The sequence below is a fragment of the Pteropus medius genome, unplaced genomic scaffold, assembly GCF_902729225.1.
Source record: "Pteropus medius unplaced genomic scaffold, Ma_sr-lr_union100, whole genome shotgun sequence".
Lineage (NCBI taxonomy): Eukaryota > Metazoa > Chordata > Mammalia > Chiroptera > Pteropodidae > Pteropus > Pteropus medius.
In genome coordinates, this window is record NW_024346667.1 from 10,400,670 (window position 1) to 10,420,000 (window position 19,331).

At 32.4% G+C, this 19,331-nt stretch overlaps 1 protein-coding gene across 7 annotated transcripts in view; it reads left to right on the forward strand.

The window, feature by feature from the left end:
- The window catches only part of SLC10A7 (solute carrier family 10 member 7), a 198,981-nt gene that overhangs the window by 66,560 nt on the left and 113,090 nt on the right, over positions 1–19,331 (forward strand). Inside the window, exon 6 of one of the 7 annotated variants that reach the window (XM_039876013.1) lies at positions 13,266–14,064. The exons of 5 other annotated variants lie outside the window; for them this stretch is intronic. In XM_039876013.1, coding sequence (XP_039731947.1) covers positions 13,266–13,376 — 111 coding nt within the window. In that variant the 3' untranslated portion in view covers positions 13,377–14,064. Of the gene's footprint in view, positions 1–13,265; positions 14,065–17,743; positions 17,771–19,331 lie in introns of those variants that run through there. One more of the 7 variants, XM_039876015.1, reaches the window with a different exon arrangement.

The window sequence follows — 19,331 nt, forward strand, 5'->3', positions numbered from 1 at the left end:
AGGTCTTTTAGATTATTATTATTTTGTATCATGGGACTGAGGATTTTGAAAAGGAAACATGACCCAGCTGGTCAGAAAGGGAATGCTAATTTACTTGTTGACATGTCATTTATTTTATACATTTCACTGTCAAAGATGCTACTGTCTTAGCTACTTATGAGAAACCTATCTGAAAAAAATTGTAAATGAGGAGATAAATAATGAGTAATTTGCAAGAAAATGCAATAATTTTTTGACATGTGAACTATAAATTCTGTTAAAAGATTAAAAATAATTCATTTCAACTTCCCTAAGTAGAACCAATATAATTAAAAGGACAATACTATTTTAACATTTTTAGTCATTATTTTTTAAATGATGATGTAACATAGACTTGTTTGTGTTAAGAAAGAATGAGAAAGAAACTGAATTTTTTGTTAAATGAATATTTTTGTTTATATTCTTCCTAAAACTTTGCTAAATTCATGAAAATAAAGTAGAATACTATATTTTTAGGTACATAGCTTATTAAGAGATATGTAGTCCAATGAGTTACAAATAATTGAGAATAGAATCAGTGGGGTATAAACTGGTTCACGAATCTAGGAAAAATATCAATTGCTTCTGTTTAAAATGTTCTCGATGTCACTTATTATTGCATATATTTAAATGTAATTTAATCTTTTAAACACATTGCCACATAGTGTTAATTCTGCACCTTGCTATACAACTCTTAATGTTTCAGTGTTATAGAGCTTTTAATTTTGTAGTTTCTGCAAAATATATGTTTAGAGTATGTCTTATTTTTTAAAAAAGAAGTACTAATGGTATTCCTGATGCTATATTACTACTGGTTTCAGAAGAGAGTTAATAGAGTCTATTTCATGAAAATGATCTCTTGAGCTACTTACTTTAGACTCAATAATATTTGTTAAATCATTATTGCATGTGTCCAAGTATTTTTTTATATGTTGTCACAGTTGACAGAATAATATGTTAGATATGATCTTGTTGGAAGCCAATTTTTATTATATTGTTTGGAATCATGCACATCCATTATCAAAACAGGGCGTCCTAAGCTCGATCTCGTACTCATTCGAATGTCTGAGGTAATTGAGAAAATAAGTTTGAGGCCATTGTCTGAATAACTGAAGCAGAATTCACTATTCCTTATTTGGAGAACAAGCTCACCAGGTATAGTTTAAGCCTTGCATTGACTGAACAGTGAGCATATCAGGATATTTGTTCTACAAGGCCCAATTCTTGGATAAGATCCAGTGAAGTCAAACTTGTCTTGGGGATTCTTTAGGGTTTTTATTCTGCGCTTTTACTTCTGAGAAGTTGTGCATTCTCACTCCTTAGTCTTCTGCTCTTTTTTCTCTGTTGATCTTTTATTTTACCTTAATTCAATTAATCAATCAAATGTATCTATTGTGTCCTGCCACATAGCGATAGTTTTCTGGTAACTGTAGAGGATGCAAAGAAATATGGCATGGGTCCCACTAGGTTGTGGAGACGACACGTAGAAAAAGAAATGCAGTGTAAAAGTGAAGAAGTCAAACAAAAGATGTTACTCGATATATGATTTTCAAATGGCAATGGCGGTATACACTCTGAAGTCAAAAGTCAGACAGAAACCATTTCTCTGGGCCTTGAGGTATGATAGGACTTACCTAGTAAGAGAAGAGCGGGAAGGAAATGGCAGAGCAATGGCAGAAGTGTCTTTTCCATTTTTACTTCTCCTTCATTTCTCTTTTTTCTTTCCCAAGGTTGAAAATTATCAGAAAGGATTTGAGAATGAAAATTATGACTAGAGATTTTTTGCTCAAGTGTTATAAAAGAAATAGTTCTATTTCTTTTTTTCCCTTCTCCATTGTAGTTACAATAAACCTTGGATCCTGAAATATAATGAGTTGGAACTGAATCAGTTAGAATTAGGTTCAGCTTATTTAACAGAAAGTAGATATAAAGTGGCTTATACAAGATAAAGGCTAATTTCTCTACTATGTAAAATGTGGAGGGAGGCTGTCCAAGTATGAAACAGTGGCTTCATGGTCTCATGGTGGACCGAGACACCCATCTTCCTCCTCCACCTCCACAGCATGCAGCTTCCTTCCTCAGGTTGCCTCATGATCCAAGATAGCTGCTGGAGCTCCAGCCAAAATGATACCTAGATAGCAAGGTAAAGAAGTGAGTTTAAAGGACAAAAGAGCTCCGTTAAAAGCCAAGTCTGCTTTCTTTAAATAGCATTCTTTAATATTCAGTGTCATACTTGGCAGTAATATCTTACTGCAGAACTTAGTCATATGATCATACCTGGCTACTGGAGAGGTTGTGATGTGTGGCAATTTGCTAGGAGCTAAAAATTGGATTTCTGTTACTAAGGAAGAAGGGAATGAGTATAACGAGGAAGCTAGCACTTTCTGCATATGAGCAGTGTACTGCAGTTGTCAAGATTTTGAAGAAAGAGATTAATCTCAATTAAATGATATGAGAAGGCTTCAGAGAGAAGATGGTGCTTGAGTTGGGCTTAGGAACAGGACTTATCTTAGAGGGGAATTCTGAATTATAAACTTCATGTTTTATTTTGTTAGTCTTAAAGAGTGGTGTTTGGAAAAGTTTTGGAGAAATTTTCTTTATAAATGGAAATTACCTACCTATCCTTAAAATTTAGGATATGGGAAGTAGTGTAGTTTCTGGAGTCAGACTTGTCCGGGTTTGAGTCCTTCCTTGATCAAATACTAGCCTAACCATAAAAGCATCCCTATGTATAAAATGGGGTAATGATAAGACCTAAACTATACGGTTGTGATGAGTATTTAATGGGGTACAATGCTTGTATGATATGGTAGAGATATCTGAGGTAGGTTTTTTTGTCCAAATTCTGCCATGAATTTTGTGTGTATGTGACCATGGACATCCATAAAATGAAGAAATTGTTTATCTCTCACCTACTTCTATGAATGCTAAAATACACTGATTTAGTGGTTATTCTTTGGTTATGAGTGACCATTTCTTTTGTATTTACTTAATGGAATCTGAGGAGTATTTACTTCAGATTACATTAACACTTTGATTGAAAGGCTTTTATTAGAAGATTTTTTGAAGAAAGAACTCTGAAAGCATTCTTGTTGATTTTCAGACATCTGGGTATACCAAAGAAAACACTGTACATATTTATAGCTAGTTTAATAATGTCCCAGGTCTAATTAAAACACAGTGTTTTTAAGAACTAATTGTTACAGAAAAACTTTTCTTTTTTTTTAATGTGGCTAGGCTGGTAATAACCAATGATAGATGAATTCAATTTACATAAATTTCAGACCAAGAGAATATTTTAAAATCATGCCACAGAGGATTGTTTTAAGTTAAGAAGTTGATGTCATTATCTCCTCCTCTCATTTAAATTGTTTGGTTTACAATAATTATGAAGCGTAATAAGTGTTTTGAGATTTCCCTTGATGAGATTTTAATAAAATTTGATAGTCAACCACCCTGAATAACAAAATTTATATGTATACATATTTTTCTATATAAAATTGCACATTTCAGGTTCAAACACTTCACATGTTTTCTTCATCAAAAGAAAGATTAAAAAATAGATATTGGCAACTCTAACAAATTCCAAATGAAAAACCTTTTATTTAATTTAAAAAGATTCAACTATTGAAAAAAACTAGTCACATGATTTGTTAGGCCTCTAGCATTTTTGGTTTGGAGGCTGAATTTGGTGTTTCCATGTCTTCAAGAATTATAGTTTAAAATTTAAAAAGAAAAGAGAATTTTATCTTCTTAGACTCCTCTGACTATTTTATTGTTTTTGGTAACTCCTGATCCTAAAGAAAAGCCCACCCTAGTGAGTGACGAAGTTGATCATGCCAAACTGAGTTTCTAATACTATGTTATAGAACATCATAGCGATTCATGGCAACATAAATGTAAGGATTTCTGAAACAGCCCCAGAGTTATGAACAAAGTTAAGTCATTTTCGAGAATGCTTAATACCTAGTTTAAAGAAGATTGATGAGTCACTGTTTACTTTCTGAATCTCTTCATTAAAAATATTAAGAAATGGGTTTCTTTTACATATATATATATTTTTTCTTTTAAAAGAGTCATTGCTGCTGCTAGAGGAAGCTATTCTAAGATGAATAATTTGTTTCATTTCAGACCAAGGATTAAAGGAACTCCCTGCCTTGAGCTGATGAACTAGCCAGCACATAGTGTTCTTCCCTTCCCTAATTGTTGTTCTGTCTTTCCTCTTTGCTTTGGCTGGTCCTCCATTACAACCCAGCTTTGTAGAAAGATTTGAGTAGTTAACCAATGCATTACAATATTGCTGAAAAAAATCCCAAACACAAATGGTATGTTTTAATAACTTGGGATGTAAGTTTATCAATTTCTTTTATTCTTCCTTTCTTGTGCAAAAACATACTCAGCCATACTTAGAACAGAGAGAAAGCACATTAACTGTGTTACTCATTGATTGCTGGGCAGCAGTGCTATTTAAAATTCAGAGCAAGAATCTCAATTATTAACATAAAGGGTTAAGACTCAATTGTTTAATTTGGTTTTCCTTTCACCTAAATCTAGGATGTCAGTTTTTAATTTAGTTTATGTTGATGGAATACTCCTTTTGTGCAATATTGAATGCTATGCTGATTTTTATCCCCTTAATTTTCTTAAAATCTTAACCAACCCAAACTATTCAGTTGAGATCTTGGTTTTCCCCCAAAAGTTCATGACTTGTTTATAAAACAGGTTTTTATTTTCATTAAGCTTAAATGCCAGAACAAACAACTGAATTTTTAAGCAATATTCAGTACCTCCTTATAGGGTGTTATTTCAAGTTCATCCTTTTTACAGTTAAGAACTTGATAAAATCAGGGTTTAAAATAACCTATCTTAGGCTTTAAAATATCTTATGAACTATGTTCAGACAATGGGAAGCTGGTTTCCACCCTTATATAATGGAATCCATCATCAGGCTGTACATTTCATTTTCTCACTTCTTTGGGCAAATGAACATCATAAAAGCTAGATTGCTGAGAACAGACCACTTTCTCTTCTAAAAAAAAAAAATACCATTGGTTAGTTAGCACTATGGTACAAAATGGGAAAATAGGACTTGAAATTAACACACAGATACCTAGAATCCATTAGATTCAAGGCACTTTTCTAGATATTGAAGCAAATACACGAAACATAGATACACGAAAAAAATAAATAACAAGAAAAGATTTAAGAAGGAGTGAAGACAGGAAGTGCCTTCAATGCATTATTTTTTAAATTTCTTTATGACTTTTGCCATGTTGACATTTGTATTAGGTTAAATAAAACTTAATTTTTAAATTTAAATTAATTTTAAAACAAAAATTTACATAAACAGTATAAATAAAAAAAATCTTATCATGAATATAGAGGGTAACTGAAATTAAATCAAATAGAAAAAAGCTAGTATTAATTCGTAGCTAAATTCTGCAACCTACACAGGGTTCTGAGTCCAGTGCCTACCATCCCAAATATTGAAGTCAGTACAAGTACCAAACCAAGAACTGACCCTTCCTGAAGGACTGCAAAAGGTTTTTTGAAGAGAGTAAATGTAATCATCAATTCTCTGTCCATGTGTCCTTTAAGTCATCCTGCTTTGACTCCCACTTGGGGCACTGTTCTTAAATTTGGAGAACCACCATTCTCTTAAGATCATTTGTCAATCATTTCATCAAAAGGGTGAATTAAAACCATTTGGGGAGTTCAAATGAGGAAGCCCCTAGAATCAGGGACTTTGGCAACATGAACATGTTTGTGTTTCTTTCTTTATTTTCTACATAATACTTGCCAGAAAAAGCAGTATGCGTGTTTGTCAAGCATGTTTGCGGATTAAAAATATGCTATAATGCTTCTGTAAGGAAAACCCTGTGATAGCTACATTTGGATTTGTTTCTAAAACAAACTGCTATCTGAAGCATAGTCATTGTAAATAAAAAATAGTCTTTGTTATGTAATAAAAATATATAGAATCCTTACCTACTCTATTTTAGCAGCATAATGCTCTATGCTGTCTGACAGGACTTGTGTAGCAAGTAAATGCATTAGTCACAGTGACCATTTTTCTTGCAAATTTGTGACATAGATTTAATTATAGAAATGACCAGCAACTTACAAATCTAATTTTGGTGGAGGCTGAGGCAACTTTTTTTTTTAATTTTAATAATGATGGATTTTTTTTGAAAGCAATGATTTCATTACTATTTAAAGAAATCTACTGGTTTAGAACTAGCCAATTGACTGAAGTTATTTTATTACCCTTTAACAAATGCCACGTACTTTCGTTTTAATTTTTATCAATTTTTTTAAATGTCATCATTCCCAAACTGGAAAAGGACCTGCTCTTATAACCATTTAGGTAAAATAAATAAATATAAAATTTTTGGAGGGGCCACAGGATATTTGTAAAGGGCCTCCTAAGAAACATGATCCTAGTAGTTGGTTAAAATAAAGACTACATTTCCTTAATTTGGATCCAACCTACTGTAAAACTACTTAGTTTATGGCCTTTAGGAGGAAATACCCACTGACTACTAACAGATAGTAGACGGTTCTCATTTCTCTGCTTCTATTTCTCCAAACAAAAATTCTATCATAATTAATTTTTATTAAGCTAATATTTGGAGGATCTAGGCATAATAGTGTGGCGAGCCAAACAATAAAGATTTCTATCTTCATTTTTATTACAGATTCTTAAGATGAGAATATCATATATGGTGGAGGGTTGAGTGGGGGAAGAGGTAATAATTTTCCATTATTAATAAATGTACATCATTAACTCAGATCGCACTGCTATTCCAAAATAAATCGACATGTGGGAAGAAGCAGGAGGGCATGAAGATGCATAAACTGTGTAAACTAGGGGATTCTGCCAACCAAAAAGAATCTTCCTTTTTAATTTCTGGTTCTTATGATGAAAGCAATTTTAGACATCCACACTCTACTGCAGACTCAGGTTTTCAAGTAAATATTTAGCACTTCTTAAAAACAATGGTCTGTGTTATTGAAACTGGCAGATTATAGTTTGACTGAAATTTAAAAATCAAACATCGGGAGTTTTTTTAGCTTTGTTTCACTGCATTTTGCAGTTTGGCCTTATATCAAGTTCATTAATGAAACATTTGTAGACTTCCAGCTAGGTCTAGAACTAAAACAAAACAAAACAAAACAAAAACAAAAACAAAAAACAATATATTATTCTTGGCATCAATGAACTTAAAAATCCTGTGTATAAATGGCATATTTCACAGTGCAGTTCAGCAGACAAGCTGATTCTTAATCTCCCTCAGTGAAGATTTGGCCCTGCAAAGTTTTAGGACTACTTATTTTAACTCTAAAACTTCAAGTAAAATAGTAAATGTTCACCTCTAATTACTTAAAAAAAAAAAGACAAAACCTCCCATTTTTATTGTACCTCCAAAGGAAACTGGATTTTATTTAAGTCTGTACGCCTGCCAATTTATATGTCTTTAAAAAGCAGTTTATCAGCTACCAAATTCAGTTTGTAAGTATGTCAAAAGCTGACTTAGAAAAGTACCTTACCATATATAACTTATTCTGTGTGGACATTGTATTTAAAATTAACTTTTTAAAATGAATTATAATTGTTCTATATGTTTGTTATAGAACTTTCGAAAAATACAGATAGAATTAGTTCTACTACTATTAGCACTTTGGTATACGCCCTGTTTATTTTGTACATATAGTTATAAACGTAGTATTACTTTGTAAAGACAATTTATTTTCTGCTTTTTCTCCTTTAACAAAATAAGTGAGCATTTCCTCATATTCTTATTTCCACCCTGAGAACTCAATTTTGCTTCATATAATGTGTAATATTCTTTTGGATGGAGTATTTGCTATTTATTTAGTTATTTCTCCATTGTTATATATTTGAGTTATTTATATTCATTTACTATTATTTTAAAAAAGCTGCCACACATTTTTGTGCATAAATATTTGTAGTCTCTTTTAATTATCCTCTTTAGGAAAAATTCCTGAAAGAGGAATAACTGGGTAAATGCTACAAACTTTTAAAAATCTTGATGTTGCTAAATTACCCTCCAGAAATACTGAACCAAATTATTATTCTAACAAGTGTGTATAGGCATACTTATTTTCCTTTATTCTCACCAAGTATGGTTATTTTTTTTTTAAATGTCTTCAACTGATATTTTAATTAGAACTTTTTGATTGAGAAGTTGTATCTTTTGCTATTTGTTTATTGACCATTGAGATTCTTCTTATAAATTATTTGTTCATATACTTTGTTCAGTTTTCTTATGGGGATGCTGATTTTGATTTCAAAGAGGTCTTTATATGTTGAGACGATGAATACTCTGTTATATATATTGCAAATATTTTTTCCTGTTTGCCTTTAACCTTTTAATTTTTGTGTGTGTGTGTGTGGCTGAGAGCGGATGATTTTTGATTGACAGAAAATTTCTGTCAGATTTATTGAGATAGAATTTTATACAGAAAAAATCATTCTTTTAGCTGTATAGTTTTGACAAATGTATATGGTCACTTAATGGCCACCTCACTCAAGATAAAGAATATCCCCATCACCTCGGTAAGTTTCTTCTTGCCCCTTTGTAGTCAGTCCCCTCTCCATCTCCAGCCCTTGGCAGCCACTGAGTTGGTTTTTTTTTTTTTCCTGTCCCTGTCCTTTCTCCTTTTCCAGAAGGTTGTATGAATGGAATCCCACAGTATGTGGCCTTTTGAGTCTGGCTTCTTTCACTTAGCATACGCTTTTATGATTCATCTATGCTCTGGTATTTATCTGTCAGTAACTCATTCCGTTTTTATTGCTAAATAGCACTACATTATCAATTTACCAGTTGATGAACTTTGAGTTGTTTCCTGTGTTTGGTGATTATGAATAAAGTTGCTAAAGTATTGTATATAGGTTTTTGTGTAGACATGTGTTCTCATTTCTCTTAGGGAAATACTTAGGAGTGGGATTACTGTTAACATATGTTTAACATTATACAAAACCACCAAACCATTTTCCAAAGTGGTTGTGCCATTTTACATTCCCATCAGGAATGTACGAGTAATCCAGTTGCTCCATAGCTTGGCTAACCCTTTGTATTACAGTATTTTTTATTTTAGCCATTCTAATAGGCATATAATGGTATGTCATCATACCACATAGCTTTAATTTATTTCCCTAATGTCTAATGATGTTGGACATCTTTTTATGTGCTTATTTGCTATCTATATATCTTCTTAAGGGAGTGTCTGTTCACATCTCTTGCCCATTTTTTATTGGGTTGTTTTCTTATAATTGAGTTGTGAATGTTTAAATATGTTTTGGACACCAGTCATTTATCATACATGTATTATGCAAGCGTTTTCTCACAATCTGTGGCTTGTCTTTTCACTTTTTAAATAATGTCTTTCAAAGAGCAAACATTTTCGATTTTGATTAAATGTGATTTATCTATTTTTATGGCTCATGCTCTTCATGTCCTAAGAAATCTGTTTAACCTACAGTCACAAATATTTTTCTCCTGTGTTTTCTTCTAGAAGTTTTACAGTTTTTGTTTTTAATTTAAGTTTGTGATCCATTTTGAGTTAATGTTTGTATATGATGCCATGTATGAGTTGGGATTCATTTCTTTGCATTTAGTTGTAGAAATTTAAAGTTTTATGTCTGTCAAATATATCCATCTTTCCCTTTTGGATTTTTCCATAGCCTTTATATTTATAAAGTCCTTCTCTATCACATCAGATAAAATTTCACATATACTTTCTTTAGCTTTATAGTTAAAATGCATATCTAATATATATATACATATATATATACACACATATTCGTATGTATACACATATATATTTTTTAGAGTCAAAAGGAAAGTTTATTAGAAAAGGGGTATCCCTTCACAGACAGAGCTTGGTCTCCTCTCAGAGGCAGAGAGTGAGAGGGACCTCTAATATATTTTTAAAAAGCAAAACACATTTTATGGGGTTTCAGTTAATGCAAATAATTGTTGGAAAGCACATTACCTGATTATGGGATCATTCATTAAAGAAGTCAATTTCCGTTTTTGCTGTCCCTACTGGGTTTTTTTTTTTCCCCATGTAAGTCCAGCTTTGTAATGTTACTCTCATATTTACATAGTGACATATATGCTTGTCCCTGAAAATAATTAGATCAATATTCATAACTGTTAAAAATTGTTCCTCTCTCTTAAGATATTACACATGACATTAATACAATTACTTAAGATAAAATTATTTGTTTGAAGTGTAAAATGGAGATGTACATAGCAGAGTGCTCAAAAATTATGGAAACCTCATTTTGATCTCTAGCCACTTATTAATTTGCAAATATTCACACAAATTAACAGTAAAACGTTTTTGTCTGGAGTATTATAGAATAAGGTGAATAACTCTCTGAGTAACAGTTTCAAATAATAGAGGACTTTGTCTAGTGGTCAGTATTTGTGGTTTGATTTTTTATCATTCAAGCGAATCTCTTATAAGTAATTTTCTAAAATATTTCTGGGTTTCACTTGAATGCTTATGTTATTATTTTTATCCGTTCATTTAGAAGGAATAATGTTTTTAACATTATTGTATTTTTGGTAATTTCCAAGAGCCAAGGCAATGCACCCTATCTTCTTTTTTGCCATCTATACATTGTTGTGAGATAAACTATCTCCACATACTGCTTTTATATGTCACTCCCATGCCCCATTGTCTTCAAGGCTCTTAATTGCCCACCACCTAATTGGCCATTCAAGAATCCTCCCAAGGCAGATCAATATCACTTTCATGGTTAGCCACCAATTTTTTTTGCTTATGTTAAAGTAATTTTAAATTGTAAACTTTTATTCTCAAAAAGAAAAAAAAAAAAACATGCTATAGCCATAAGAGATTTATTTATATTGCTTTATATTCACAGTATTGATTTAGAATGAGAGTGGAAACTCATTCCCACATCTAAATTTGATATTGGATAATTTGTAGAATTGTCTTCTTATAATAACCTCTTGCGAGTAGATTAGGGCAAATTATCCCTATGTAATAGATCACCAACCCATATACTATTATCATTGAAATAATTGATTTTAAATATCAGAAAGTTTTCCATGAAAGATTGCTACAAGTGTGATTAGTACATATATTTAAAGAGCTGGAGATTTTAAAGTAAGGGCATATAATAAGTGATTGCCATTATATGGCATCGCAGAGAGTTGTTGCACTATTGGTATTAAAGAAAAATATTTTATTATTAAAGTCTATCCTTTAACAACTTGTGAAATACATTATATAATTAAATTAATGAGTGAGAGTGGAAATCTAGCAATGCTGAAAATAAATTATACAGTATCCTAGAGAAGAGGTAAAAATAGAAGTCTGAAAAATAGAAGAACCCATTCAGTGGTGTATAAAAATAGATCAAGTTAATATCTGAGAGGCATTAGAACTATGTATAAAATAGAAATGATCAAAAACGAAGAAGAAAGAAAATGAAAAGACAAAAGCCAAAATGATAATGAGGAGGCAGATAACCTGAACTTGCAATATGAAATGACAGCAAGTGATAGCTAATGCAGTTTCTTCTTTAGAAGCATCATGTTACAGCCCTTTGCACTTGACTTTGGTAGGTTTGTAATTCAGAATATTGTTTTGACTTTGGCTTTGTCATCTTGTCAGAGGTTAAAATTTGTTAAATGAGATGTAAAAAATAATAAAGATGTGATTTAGGCTGGAGGAGTTTTGGAGAATGACATATATCTCTAAATGAAGGAGAAAAGAGACAGAATTTTAAGATCCTAAAAGGAGGGATGTATAGTCAATCAGACATGATTTCTTAATGGCAAACTTGGTTCCATTTTCTTTTGGTAACCTAAAAAATAATTTGAGCCATCTGTATTTGTTATAGCAGCCTAATAAGCCATTCAGAAATTCTTTCCAGTAACTGCTGAGGTATACATATTTAGAACAGGATAATTTTTCAATCTTTTTAATAACTAAAATCAGCAATAGAAAAGGTTATTTTGTTGACAGAAAAAAAAAGGAGATTTACATGTTTCTCTTTCTCTTTTATCATTTACTTCTATGTCCTTAAACTGAAAAGGAAAAAGTAAGTGATGATCATGAAAAACATTAGAGAAATGTAGAGGCTTCCTACCTTTTGACCTTTAATTCACAGACATTTCCCCTCAAAGATGGTTGAATCCTGACTCTATATCTAAATATCTCTAGAATCTTGGATCCTTATCTAATGTAGTTTCTAGCCAAACATTTGAAGTCAGAAGGTTAAATTGCCAGCTCTAAAAAAAATTTAATAGAAACTCCTACTAATGCAGACAAGTGGTTTAGAAAAACAAGGTTTATGTGTGTAACAGTAGAAAATATCCAAATTAGGAAGAATACTTCCTCTTGTAACCAAATGCTATTGTTCTTTTGAAGGAATTTTCAAGAAAAATTTGAAAAGTAACATCAAGATTTCCCTAGGGAGCAATCTCAACAAGCAATCCTTAGTCTTAAAACAAATCTTCCATCATGGCTGGCATTTTTCAGAGTCTATCAACCTGGTGCTATAATTACTAAAGGTTTTCTGGTGACAAAAATATCATAAACTAATGAAACTCTCAAATAGCATTGTGCATGCCTGTTCTAGATGTTGCTGACATTTCATTTCTATATGGGAACTGGAAGTAGTGAGTCACCTAAAGTATATATTTTGATATGTGCTTAAAAATTCAAACGAACTAAAAGGGAAAGTTGGGTGTCATTTAGTTCTTAAGGAAGTTTTTCTTTCTCTGCTGGAAATCACTCTTGATACCACAAAGATCTGGAATCTCTTTTCTTGGCTTTAGTGTTTTCTTGGCATGATATTGCCCCTAAGCAGAATCATTTCTGGTAATATTACTTTTTTCCTTTGTCTGTTTGTATCATGAATTTTTAAGATATTGAGCTCCTCATTATCAGTTCGGCATATACTTTGTAAATTTAAGACTGCCCTATTTCTGTGCTCTATCTCACAGGGATGGACTCACTTTAATCATACTCATAGATAATGATGCACTAAACAAATCTTCAATTTTTTAATTGAAAGTGGGGAAGATAATTATGAGAATCTCTTAGACACTTAGGTTGATACATTCTTCTCTCACGGCCAAATTCACATGAGATTATAGCTTTATAAGAAGTTGATTTGGTGGGAATGGAATTAGAAGAAAAAGAGGTAGGGAGTTAATTCCCAATTTTGATTCTATCAGGCTCTTGGAAGTGGATGTGTCTGGCTCCACAACAAGGGTGCGTTGCCCTTGGAAACAGACAGGACCATCATTTGGACCATGGATCTTCTTTCTGAGATGATGCGTAGATAAGTGTTTTTAATAGTTCCTCTTAGGTACTTTCTCACCTCACCCATTGCTGACTGCTTTCCCCTTTTATTGACCCACCATTCCTTAAAATGAAGTCTTGCTGACATTGAAACCTTTCTAATATTTTAAAGTGATTTAGCATTTCTTTTATTTATTAATAAATAAACTTTATTTCTCAGTTCAGAGACAGGGGAAAAATGTTAGTATTTCCATTTTGTATCATCTATATAGCCGAACTGACCAATATAGTAGCCATAAGCCACATGCGGCTATTTAAAATTTAATTAATTAAAATTACATAAAATAAACTGTTAATTCCTCAGTCACGCTAGCCACATTTCAGGTATTTCATAACCACATGTGACTGCTGGTTACTGTACAAAGTGGAGAACGTTTTTGTCATTGCAGAAAATTCTTTTAGACGGCACAGAAGAGAGATGTTTAATTGACAAACTATTTTTGCAATTATCTATTTTAATATAACATGGTATCTAATATTTTATATGTCTTAATTTTGGTATTTTTATTTCAAATAATAGCCTAGCTGATTGTTCCAATCTTCTCTAGTAGACTCGAGGTCAATCATATATACATGTTAAGCTGGACAGGGAAAAAATGTTGTTGTTAAGATACTAGTTGGTTAACTGTACAACGCTTAAGCATTTTGCTTATTAAAAAGTGCTCATGAGTTTCATTTGCAGTCTTGCTTTAGTTACTGAGTTTATTTTAGAGTATGGGCAAAAAACTACTGTACAACCAGGACATTTTTTTAGTAGTTATATTATTATTTTCAGAATTTTGCCTTCTCGTAATGGTAGATTTCTTTCTTTTTCTGACACTGCTATTTGGATAAATTAATAACACTCCTTCAGAAATGCTGACAGTGCCAGGAAAATAAATGCAACCATATATGTATATGTATAAGAGGTGTGGTGTTTTTTTTTTTGGAAAATAGTATAATGTTGTTGCTAGAAGTGTGTGAAAGTCAGTTCATTTTCAGAGTATGAATATGATTTTATTTTTAACTTGTATGCTTTTCTTTGCCTTTTAACAACTGTTCACATGGGACTATTATAACTTTTATCTGTTTTAACCCCCTTCACATTTGAATATGTGATTTTCAATATAAGTGGTCTTTCTGACATGGTAGTTTGACTAGGTCAGGAATTTTCTAACATTTGGATTTCATTGATCAGTAGGATTTCAAAAGAAATTTCGAGGAGTGCCTAAAGTTTTTAATTCTTTATTTTGCTAAATAAGAACTACAATTTTATTGTTACCATTTCACGAAAGAATGGACATTTAAACATAAAGCCCTTAAAGTTATATTTCAGACATCCTTGAATAAATTTAACTTTATGATAGTCATATTACATTCTACTTATTTTTTTTTCATTTATTCTTTAGAGGTTTTGACTAGTCCCAAGCCTAAGCTCTTCACTGGTGAAATTACCAACTTCTGTTTGTTGGTTTTCTTCCTCAGTAATCTTTTGTCATCTCTATTTGGTGTTCTGAATTCTAATTTTGATATAGAGTCTATGCTATTAGTTAGGCGAAGACCATCTTTATTGAAGGAAATCCTATAATATAATTGAGCCAGTCAGAGTATTTGATAAGTAATTTATCAAAAAAGTTATTTTAACAGTCTTAATCATGCCAGCTGTTTACTAAATTTTCATTTGTCTAACTTATACTCTAAGTTAAGTTTGTCCAAGTTATACCCTGTAGAGACTAGGAAAAATGGGTATCTCTTCTAGAACTGGAAGAAGATGAAAACAAAGGAATAAAGACAAAATAACTTGTTAAATAGACCTAAGAATTTACTTTCAAAGAAAAGTGTCTTCAGGGAATATTTGGATAATATAGCTTACTTATCAGGAACTTAGAATTTTAGGGAAAAAAATGTGTAGTTTGGAAAAATATGTTTTTAAAGGTAATATTTAAATGTGTATATATATATATATACACACACACATATATATATATATATACGTAATTTTTACTTGTGAAATTTTTATATGCTTGATGGACTTGTGAAAGTACTCCTTGGAGTATATTTATATACACTCAGATATATATTTACTCACCCATATTCTTATACACAATTGTTCTTAGCATTAGAAAAGGACACTTTTTATTGAGTACTTCTAAGGAAACGGGTTGAGTGTAGCTGCTGGGAGGAGGGCAGGGATGGCTCCAGGCACAGATCCGGCCTTCCCACTGGAGTTACTGAACATAACAGACATACATGTGAAAGAATAGGTACAGTACGGGCAACGGGGAGGACCTCTTAGAATGGCTGGTGTGGAAGACGCCTTGCAGAATGGAGAAAATGGGAAAACAGTAATGTTTATTTCACATTAAGGCTAAGGGGAATCTCACTATTACTGATTATGTAAAAATCTATCTAATAGGCTTAGTTTATGATGAGTTGTAATGTTAGTGTCTTGTAAAAAACAAATCTGGTATAGTCCAAAATAATAATCTAAAAGGTACAAATGATACATAGAAGGAGGCCTGATCTAATATTTGTCGTAACTGAATTTCTGCAAGAAAGGTGAATTTGACATGAAAAGCTGGCCAATTCATTTTTAGACTTTTTAAGTTACACTTTTAACAGATGATTAAACTATTCTAATGTTCTTTTTAGGTAAATGTAAAATATATATAATATTAATCTTTGCTCCTTTTGAAAAATAGCCTTTCTTTGAAAAAAGTTAAATAAGTAAAGATTTCATTTACTTTTATCAATATTATTGACATCTTAGCAGAGCCCTATTAACTTTAGCCTATGGTATGGTCTCTAAATTATGTTCTACAAAATAAAAGAATTAAAAAAAAAGACCGATGTTTTATAGAACTTATAAAGTTTATATACATGATTGGGAGATAGTTGTACCATACAGGATAAATTTTCCTTTTTGTTCCTTTTCTCTTTCCATTTTCATAACTATATCTTATTTGTATAACTAGTCCTTCCCCAGAGATTTTTTTGTAGCTTTATTTTCAAAGACAAATTAGATATTAGTCTGTCGTTAGTTTGGCTTAGAATTCTAAGCTCTTTTCCATACTGAAAGCTATTTAAGGACATGCTCTATACATATTTAATTCAGTTGAATTACATTAAGTTGGGTGATGAAGAATATAAGACACAATTTCTGTCTAAGAGACTTAGTGTAAATGAGATATGCATAAGTACAATGCTCCAAATAAAACAGGAAAAAATATAATCAAGTGCTTAAATGTTTGATAACATCAATTAAGAAAGGGAGAGCAAGACAGGGCAAAGTAACAGAGAAGGATCCTTGAGGATGTTAAATGTGAGATGTTGAAAACCGAGAACAACCCAGGTGGAGAAGGTCAGCCTGAGAGTGGATATGAACCAACAAGGTCAAGGATGGTGCCCGTAATGCTCATTGTTATCTCTCTATATACAGATGTAATGACAGATACTGTGCCTGATGTGTAATGGATGATCAGTGTGTAATGAATAAATGAATGAATGGACAGTTCCAGACAACAGACAGTAAAAAGAGGGATGTTCACTGGAGTAAGCCAAGTCTTGGTGACTGGTGGAAATTATGTGAGACAGTGTTATGAAGAGCCTTGAATGGGGGAAAAATTTGAACTTGATACCATGAAAGGCATGACTGAGGAGTTTTCAAGGAGTATATCATACCAAAAGTGGTATCTTAGGAGAAATGGCCTGGCAGCAAAGTGTGCATTGGTGAGTTTGTGCGTGAAAGATCGATGTGTTGTCTCTTCTGAGTCTAGACAAACAATGCTGAACCTTCTGGCTAGAACTCTGAATTTTCTTGCAAAGAACCACAGGCACAAAAAAGGGGGGTGGGGGGAAACTTCTTAGTCATTTATTCAATTATTTAGACAGGTACTATTAACCTTGTACTTAATGTATGCAAGGCCCTGATACAGAAGGAGTCTCACTTCCAAGCTTTGACAGAGGGATTCCTACTTCTCAGCACTGTTAAAGAAATTAAATAAGATGGAGTCCCTGAGACGTTTATTAGGGTGTCTGGAACATTAGCAAGAGTTCATAGGTGGTAGCTGCTAGTCTTATCTAGCTCTTCTTAGAAAGGGTGCCACGCTGACACTCTCCATCCCTATGGCCAAAGTCCCCTCTGTAATCCTATATCCAGACTTTTTATCCAGTCCTTAGATACGGTATTTTCTTAAACCTCTGGTCCCTTAAAAACAACAGCAACATTTTTTTTTATTAGAGATTTTAAAACCTATACAAATTAGATCAAATACTATTAATAAATTTTGTGTACCCATCTTTCAGATTTAATGGTTGTTAACATAGTTCAGGCTTGTTTCCTCTATACTCTTATCTACTTTTTCCCTCTCAGGTATTATTTTGAAGGAAACCCCAGTCATCATCTCATTTCAACATAAATTTAATTGGTAAGGGCTCTCTCTTGTTTTTTTTTCAACATAACTACATTGCCATTTTCCTACTTAGAGACTTTTACTGGCCAAGTTTTTCATGAAAGAATCTTGGATATCTTTATGGTAGAAAGGCCAGAGATGCAAGGAACATAAACAGACTGAGGACTCAAAGATCTTAGATTAATAACTATAGTATCATGAACAAAAATGAGGAGTTTAGGCAAGAGAATAATTTGAGTGAAATGGTTAAGTTTGATTTGATACCTGTGAGTTACATGGTAGGGCTGGGATATGCAGAAGCAGATGTCCAGGGATGGACATGGTCGATAAATGAAGGACACATGGATCTTAAATCAATATAGTCTTTTAGGTTGACCATTAATTCTCTTTCCTCTTTTATTTTTTAAATTCTGGTATTATCCTTTCTGTGTTCCAGCCTCCATCTCTCTATTGCCACTCCTCTTCATTCCAAAACATTTTCTGGTATACTTTGTAACCTTACTTTTATGTACCATTAATTATGTTTATTTCAGTTCATTATGTTAGAAAGCTTATTTTCTTCGTAAAAATAATTTTGCCCTTCTAACAATACTTAGAGTCAGGGATGACTTGGTGATGAATATTTAAATGAAATAGTTAGGATCAATTTTGATTTTATAATGATTTTAGCTTAAAATATTTTTCAAAGTAAAAGCATAAAATAGTATCGTAGACAAAATTTCACTCACCAAAGGAACATATAAATAAATGCAACTGATTCCTGAAATTAAGTCCAAAATGCCCATAAATTAACGACTTTAATTCTTTAAAAAAATTCTTAGCTTTCAAAATACCCCTTCCTATTTCACTTTTGAAAATAGTATAAACAATTTAGCTTATAGGCCTAAGCAGACCTCCTAGTATTCTTTCTGATACATGAGTGTCATCACATTAATGCTATTTTGAGTTATGTGTATTCATTAAGAGCAAAAATCATGCTCATGTTAGCACCTGATTTAAGCCTGCAGGAGACTTTCATGTTAGAATTATAAATTCTAAAAATTAGAGATTTGTTTAGAAAGTGGAGATATAATGGCTAGGACCTACTTCATCTTTATGACACACTCACAGTTATTAGCGATGGGATCCATGCTGTTAACCTTGGACACTGTTTGAATGTTTTGTGATAATTTATAGGGTTGATTACTCCAGCCTCAAGTGGAACCTTAGGAAGACAAGTAGGAAACGGTATCTTTGTGACGGTCCCTGGAGCAGCATTTCAGTTTGAGGCTCTGAGTTATGTGGGTCTCAACCTCTTTCCCTCCCCTAGCCTTTCCTGTAGCTCATCGTCATCATCATCATCTGTTCAGATAATACCTTTTCAGAAATCACAGGTCCCTGGGGAGGAGAGAACTGGGAGAGTCTTGTTATAAGCACACTCACTGCAAACCTTTCACCTTGCTGTCAAGGTGACAAATGTTTGTCCTTAAGGGAACACTGGAGGTTAAATCATCAGCGTTTCTCTCACTTCTCACTTTCCCATTCTACCCAAGCTCTTAGCCAAATTTA